At 50.3% G+C, this 7,773-nt stretch overlaps 1 protein-coding gene across 4 annotated transcripts in view; it reads left to right on the forward strand.

The window, feature by feature from the left end:
• The window catches only part of SEPTIN11 (septin 11), a 47,646-nt gene that overhangs the window by 35,023 nt on the left and 4,850 nt on the right, over window positions 1-7,773 (forward strand). For 3 of the 4 annotated variants that reach the window (XM_033513965.1, XM_015623716.2, XM_033513963.1), the window contains exons 8-10: window positions 233-365; window positions 778-965; window positions 4,085-7,581. In XM_033513965.1, coding sequence (XP_033369856.1) covers window positions 233-365; window positions 778-965; window positions 4,085-4,100 — 337 coding nt within the window. In that variant the 3' untranslated portion in view covers window positions 4,101-7,581. Of the gene's footprint in view, window positions 1-232; window positions 366-777; window positions 966-4,084; window positions 7,582-7,773 lie in introns of those variants that run through there. The other variant, XM_033513964.1, reaches the window with a different exon arrangement.

Genomic DNA, 7,773 nt, shown 5'->3' on the forward strand with positions numbered 1-7,773 from the left:
GCCTGCTGAGTGATGCACGGGATCCTGCGCGGGGAGCTCGGCTTTTCCTTTCCTTTTGCCTTCCACTGCTGCCACCTAGCAAGCTGGGATGTCTTTGGGCAGAGGAGACGGTGCCTCTGGTGTAGTCCCGTGTTTGGTGACAAGACAGCCTAAGAGCTACCTCTCCAAAGGCTGGGAGCTGATGGCTGTGCTCGAAACACTGCTCTGACTGGCTTTTGTGTGTTTTTAACAGTCTCCAAGAGACCTACGAAGCAAAGAGGAATGAATTCCTGGGCGAGCTGCAGAAGAAGGAGGACGAGATGAGGCAGATGTTTGTCATGAGGGTGAAGGAGAAGGAAGCAGAGTTGAAGGAAGCGGAGAAGGATGTGAGTATATCTCACTCAGGAGGCTCTCTGTGAGGGCTTGGGGCAGAAAATACCCTGTTGGGGCAGGAAGCTGCTCCTCAGGCCTCCTGCAGAGGTGCAGCCAATAGTGCAGCCCCCAGTGCCCACGTTCCCTTGGTCTCCTCAAGCCTGGTAGAGTCCCCTAGGTACCGAGCACTGGGGGATGGAATATGGGGCTGTGGGAGCATCCAGAGGCCTGTTGGATTCCTACAGCAACAGGAATTCCTGTTCTCTGTGTGCCAGTGAGTGTGAGCTGCAGGGCTTTTCTCACCAAGGCAGGCTGGGGACAGGGAGGCCTCAGTGCCAGCAGGAACACGGTGGGGCATCATCACCAGGGAATCGGGGGGGAAATGCCTCTCTTGACGGCCAGATCTCACTGCCTCTGTCCCGGCAGCTTCACGAAAAGTTTGACCATCTAAAGAGGACTCACCAAGAAGAGAAGAAAAAAGTGGAAGACAAAAAGAAGGAACTTGAGGAAGAGCTGAACAACTTTCAAAAGAAGAAGGCAGCAGCTCAGCTATTACAGTCACAGGCTCAGCAGGCAGGTTCTCAACAAACCAAGAAAGACAAGGACAAGAAAAAGTAAGCGGATGTCACCCACACCCTTTGTAGGGTTTGTTACAAGTTTTGGGAGGTTGTTTTTTTCTTTCTTGCTGCATGTCTGTATTTGCTTTTCCCCATTACCAGACTGGAAACAGGCCTTTTCTCAGCCTGATCAAATAAAATATTTTTTTTTTCTAAAGGGTGGGCCAGGGACATGATCTTAATTTTTCTCCAGAAGAGTACCTTCAGATTTTCTGTTCAAGTCTGACTGGTGTGGGAGAACAATTGGATGGTGGAGTTCTGATTTGTGATCTGTCCAACATCTTCTGGAGCTATGGGATGTTCTGGACTCAGATTTATCTGCTTGAGCCAGAATTATTAAGGGAGTTGCTACCCATCCTTTCTTTCACTGGTAGTCTCCAGTTCCCATTACCTTAAGGTTATAGTTGTAAGTAGAAGTAAAATTAGAAACCAAAACCACCACCATGTTATTTTTACATGGGGAATGCTAGTGCCAAAAGTGATTACATGGAAGCTTGCTTTAAAGACAAGAAGCTTTGGTTTTGTATTTTTTTAGAAAAACAAACTACTATGGTACCGTAATTGCAGTTAAATGGCATTTGTGGTTGTATCAAGTCGACATAATAAGCTAAGAAACCCTTACCTTGTAGTCAAGATCATGGCACTGTTTTTTACTATTTTATATTCGTACCCCCTAGGAGCGTAATCCTTTACCTTCCACTGGCTTTTTCCATTCCTAGTAAGAGGGTGCTCCTGCAAGTCCTTTGTGAGTCACCTGTGCCAAGGGTGCTTAGTTGGTTCCTGCCGTTGGGAAGGCCGGGGATGCAGCAGATCTCAGCGGGAAACTCTCGGTTAACCCACACACAAAAACGACACTTCCACGCTGCTTTCAGTGCCCGAGAGAGAAGGGGGTGTTCCTCAGAGGGGCATGGGTGATGAACCCAGCTGTCACCCCCGGGACAGCCGAGTGCCAGCGGGGATGTGGCTCAGCCACTCGTGTCTGCCGTGCCAGCCTGGGAGCTGCAGCCTGGCCCGAGCTGTGCTGCAGAGGCGCTGGGCTTTTACAGCTCTTACCCCGGCTCCGCTTCGCTGCCCCACGTCGGGCGCCGCTGCCCGGGCAGGGTGGGGAGGGCCTCGGGCCGGTTCCTCAGCTGATGTAAATTGATGTAGCTCCTATGGAGCCGTGCTGCTCGATGCTGGCTGAGGACGTGGCCCTGGGCTCCCGGCGGGATCCGTGGAGCGCTGTGTGCTGCCTGCTCTGCTCGCGGAGAAATCCTTACAGACTGTCGGGCTGAGCGCTGGAACAGCAGGAGTCGGCAGCTGAGACCCAGGCATGGTCAAACACCCTCCTGCAGACAGGCTGGGACACTCATCTTCCCTCACCTGAGCACTCAGACATGGTGATGCATTCTCTAAAAAGAACAGAAAGTTTTGAAGACCCTTTTCCTTATCTGTCAGAGTTGGCAGCCTAATATTTTTAAGAAGTGTGCAGTCAGGTTTTTTTCATCTCTTAGCTGTAGGACCAGTGCAGTACGGAATGGGCTGGGGAGTTGTGTCCCTTTGGGTAGTCAGTGTGAGCTCCTGTTTGGTTCCAGCATCGTGGGTGAGACAGGGCTGTTCCCAGCGACAGTGACGAACACAGGTTGTGCTTTGCTGCTGCATTCACAGAAATCCAGCCTCGAGGAACGTGCCCGTGTTTTAGTGTGTCCTTTGTGTCGCTCCACGCCAGGTGCTGTACCTGCTGCAGGTGTTCTCTAGTGTCAGCGTTACTAACAGAGGCTTTCAAGGGAAATGCTGATGCTCCTGCCTTGTAGCTCACCTTGGTGCTCTAAAGGCTTCAAGTTTCTCCTTGCACTCTGGTGTGGAGCTGCAGTTTGTGTAGTTAAGGCTTCCAACCTCTCTCTCTGCTGCCGTGCCCTGTGGTGCTTCTTGTGCAGCTGCCAGAGGAAATCCTTGCCATGGCCGACCCTTGCAGCCTCCCCACCCAGTAATTCACAGGAATGCTTTCAGGTTTCTCCAGTTTGGACACCAGAGACCTTCCACTGTGCTGTGCATGCCGGAGGGAAGGCTCAGGGTGAAATCTGCTGCTGGCCTCACTCCGTGGGGGAGAGCTTGGCCTTCATGATTTCCAGACTATTCCTCCAGAAATTCTCTAGCTTATTCTCTTTTTTTCATCTAAAACATTCATGGCTCTGGCCCGACAGCAGCAGTGTTTGGGGGCAGCACACCAGGCAGTCAAGGGGTGGCTGCAGAGCACACTCAGGACGTGGGGCTGAGCACACTGACCCAGCCCCTGCTGTAGTGTTGGTATGGGACTGTGCTTCCAGCCTGACCAGTCTGGAGAGAGCTCCTGGCAACAGTGGGAGCAGCAAGCAGCCTTCTGGTGCCTGCCTGCTGCTGGGTACAGGGATGGCCACATGCCTCAACATGTGCCGTGGTGGTGCTGCTCATCCGCAGCCCCCCAGGAGCCGGGACCATCTGTTTGGCTTCAGTCTCACTTTATTTAAGGCTGCTTCTGAAAGCCAAATGTAAAATTTTTATTTTTTTTTTTCTCAGTTTCCTTTCCACTTAAGTTTGCAGTCCAGTGTGCCTGGTGTGGCCATCAGGGGCCGTGCTCGTCCCAAAGCGGTCCCTGAGCTGCAGCATCTGTGTCAGAGCCTGGCCCAACACCCTGTAAAAAAGAGGGGTTTGGTGGTGCCTGAAGGATCTGGCCTGGCTATGAAAGCCAAAGTGCTTGGAGACATCCTGGTGTCCAGGTGTGAGATAGCTGAGTTCCTTCCTGCAAGGATGCCCCTGGGAAGCCACCTGCACCCCTGTCCCAGCGGGGAACAAATGAGCCCTAAAGCCACCGAGCGCTGCGGTGACAGGCTGTGACCTGGAGCAGCTTACAGGGCTGGTTGGTCAGTAGTTCTGTCCCCCACGGGTTTTTCCTTTTAATTTTGCTTGTCATAGGTCGGAGTAGAGCCCAGCCTTGAGGTTGAATTTCTTTGTAATTCCATAATCCATCTGCATGCCCACCCACCGGAGCGGGTTGCTGGTGTCGGCTCTCCTGGCTTTCTTGATTTTTTTTTTTTTTGCATTTTGAGTTCAATTAGTGCTAACTTTTTTGTTTTTTGTTCTGTTTTTTTAACTTGCAGTGCAAGCTTCACATAAAGCCTGTCGAGCCAAGGATGTTCCTGCATTCACCTGCTTTTGCAGTAATGTGTCTCTGCCATCTGTTTTCTTTTTATATTTTTTTTTCCATTTTTTTAACACAAATAACTATTAACTCACCTAATAACATAGTGGGAACAAGAAGGAAGAGGGATTGGGTGCAGGACTGTATGAGTGGAAGTTCAGAGGTGGGTGGAGGGACCGAGATAATGATGATACCATGTATTCTTTCACCAAAACCATCAGCAGTAAATTATTTTTGGCCCCCACTCCGAACCAAGAGTCAGAGTTGGGTATCAGCAGCTCAGGTATTGACTGGCTCAGGTGTCCTCAGTGCTGCTGGCTGCAGGAGCCCCTGGATTCACCAGCCCCAGGGAATGAGTTGTGTAGGAATGAGCCCAGCCCATGGCACGGCTCAAGCTGGAGTTGAGCCTGCCCCACATTTCTTCAGGAGCTGATGAGTTACAGCAGCCCCAGTCCCTGCCGGGGAGAGGGAGGGGGGTGTGTGTAGATAACCAAGTGTAACTGACCTTGCATGCCGTGACATTTGCATGATAATTTGTATTGGTTCCTGTTGTGTATGGAATATTCTCTCCTTCCTGCTGTGTGCCCTGGCCAGGGCTGGGTTTGCTGGCCTGGTTCTCCAGCCTCCCTTCCAGCTCAGCGGAGCAGCTGCGGCTGAGCTCCGTGGCTGCCTCGGGGAGGGACCATTCCCAGCACCGCTCTCCCTGCACCACTTGCCTCAAGCCTTTGGGACCTCCCCTAAAATCCTGCCTGGCCTCCAACAGGCAGGATCTTAGCAAGGCTTAGCAGCCCTTATGGAATTAAATACCTGGGCAGGGGGGAAGATAGAGCCTTCAGTATCCTCTTGGAGCTTCCAGGGGCATTCCTGCACAAACTTCTATACAGACTACTTGCAAGGCTGTGGCATCCAGAATTCCAGGAGAGAAGGTGCCTGGACACAGTGGCTGTGCTGCCCCCCAAGCCCCCCTGCAGTAGGAATAGTGTCCCGTTAGGTGTCCCTAGAACACACCAAGGAGATGGAGGATAAGCCAGGCCCCGCTCTCTGGCCAGCAGACGGTGCAAGTGGCTCTGTTCAAAGTGTTTTTTCCACACCACTGTTTGCAGACAGAGTCTTTCCCTTCCTTCCCAAGGAGTGGTGATCCATGCTTACCCTGTGACTCCTGGATTTCTTCCTCTGCTCCTAGCTAGGCAGTCTCCTGTTGCCTTCTTTAAAGCCCTCTTAGACAAAACTCTTCCTTCCTGAGTCTCCCACTACAGCTGTTTGCCTGCTTCCAGATGGAATTTCTTTGGGGGAAAAAGAAAAGGCAGAATTCTCATGTTCTTTCATCACTTTTTCCTCAAGTGTTGGATTGGGAAGTGCTTGGAGGTGAGCTTATGGGTTGTCTTGCTTTTTAACCCTCACTGCTTAAACATGGCTTTAGGAAGAGGATATCTACATACCATGTCTTGGCAATGGACAGCAAAAATGGATAAATAAGCTGGAAATTGAACAGTTGACCTTTTTATCCTTTTTTAAATTTTTTTTTTAAATTTGTCACTATTATTGTTATTTTGTTTTTTGTTGTTTGGGTTGGGTTTTTTCCCCCTTCTGGACTTGCCAGCTATGCACTTTCCATCAGGTTAAATAGGTTTGCTGCAGGGTTGTTTGGAAAAATGAAATTCTGGTTCTTGTGGCTTCTGGCAAACCCAGCTTTAAAATCTTGAGTTATGAAGGAAGAAGTTTGAGTTGTTTGCATGAGTTTTTTACAGTCACATCACATGCCCATCACCGAGCGCTCGTGGCAATATGCTTTGCTTCAGCTGCCTCTGTGCGCGTCCTCTTTTTAATTACCAGTGTTTTGTGCCAAGTAGAAAACTTAATTTTAACATTTATTTCTCCTGCTTCATTTAACAGCCCTTCAGGGGATGTTTAGCAGGGGAAATCAGCTGAGTTGAGCTTTTCCTTTTTGACAGAAAGCTGTGACCAAGTGCATTAGTGTCTTTTTGGTTGAGCTTTTCTCCAGCAGAAAACAAGCCATGTTGGAGGAACTGGGAATAAACCACAAACTTGAAGATGTCAAAGGTACTGTTTGGTTTTTTGCCAAAGGACATGGTAATAACTTTTTTTTTTCCCATCTCGAACCCCTGGGCCATGTTTAGCTTGTTCCTGCTTCTCTTGCTGCTCTTCTTTGCCCGTGCCTTTTTTCACAGTAGCCCCTGATGTGCATGGAGCGAGTGACACACTCAGGTCTGGCTGGATGTGCTTTCACCTTTGCATGTAAGTACAGCAGGAGGAGTCTGCCCCTTCCTGCCTCGCTCCTGACAGGAGACCAGCTGTGCTTTGCTGGGAGATTCTGCAAGTCCACCTACTTGCAAGTGGGCTGGTACAAACTCCTCTAAAACTGCATGTTCCTGACAAGGTGGATTTCAGTCCTCAGGCTAATACAAAGGAGCAGGAAAGCACGCTGGAAGATGCTTTTTCTGGGATGCTCATGTTCCCAGGGCGTGAAGCAAACCCTCAGAATGCAAGAGCAAAGACAAGCCAGGTCCTTGTGAGGGGCTGTGGCTGCTCTGTAGAGAGGAGGCACACGTGGGTCTGGCAGGCAGTGGGAAAGCAGGAGATGGGTAAGGGTTTGCTCCCCCAGAACCCTCCGGGGGTCACACAGTCCCTTTCAGGGAGGGCAGTGGGTAGGAAGGTGCCCTTGGAGCTCGTGGTTGTGCAATGCATCATCTTGAAATGCATCTCCTGTGGTGCTCCAGGAGCGGGGAAAGCAGGCACTGGCGCCCACCCCGGGCTCCTCTCCAGCTGGAGAGCTGCCACTCCCGTCACCCCCTCCGTGTGCTTCTGACAGCTTGAAATCCCAGCAGGGAGATGGTGTCTCCCTGGGAGTACATCCATGTTAAACAGGACCGATGTTTCTGCAGGCAGCTCTCCTTCTGCTTCTCCCAACCCGTCCAAGTGCAGATGGAAATGTCTTTTTGTGTGTGACCACATCAGATCTGTCCATTTGAGCCGGTCCCCCTTCGTGTCCCTTCTCCGAGGGCGCGGGCTGCACGTGCAGGGTGTGATATCCGCGGTGCTCTCGCCGGCGCGTGCCAGCTCGGAGCTCTTCACATATGAAGGGTTTTTTTAATTAACGGGAAACAAAGCTGTGAACAGCGGTAGAAATCTTGTATTTTTAATATCCTGATTGCCTTAAACCATAGATGTAGGACTTTATTACCTTGCTATTGGAAAGTAACCCATGTTTGTAACTGAACAATTGTGTAACCTACATACAGTGTTAATGCAAATGATATGTATGCATCTGTTAGATATTGTCACTTTATTTGATGTTAAAATATTTCAGTTTTTGAATTACAGATGGAATAATAACCTTATAGCATAAGCTCAGTTATTTCTTGTATATGCTTCAGGTTACAGATCCAAATAGTGCCAACACTTGAAGTGGGGAGAGGAAATATATTTTTACCCAAAGCTTTGGTCTTTGCGTGGCCTTTGTGACGTTTGCTGTTGCCGTTCTGTGACAGGAGGGTCACCTGTCAGCCTCTGCCTTGCCAGCAGGTGGTTCTGTGCCTTTGAGGTGCCTCTGTAGAGGTTCGTGCTGGTGTTTGTCGGTCGCTTCTTGTGGTGGTCACGAGTTTGTTCCCCACCTCAGCCGCTATCCCG

Source organism: Parus major, chromosome 4 (assembly GCF_001522545.3).
Source record: "Parus major isolate Abel chromosome 4, Parus_major1.1, whole genome shotgun sequence".
NCBI classification, from domain to species: Eukaryota; Metazoa; Chordata; class Aves; order Passeriformes; family Paridae; genus Parus; species Parus major.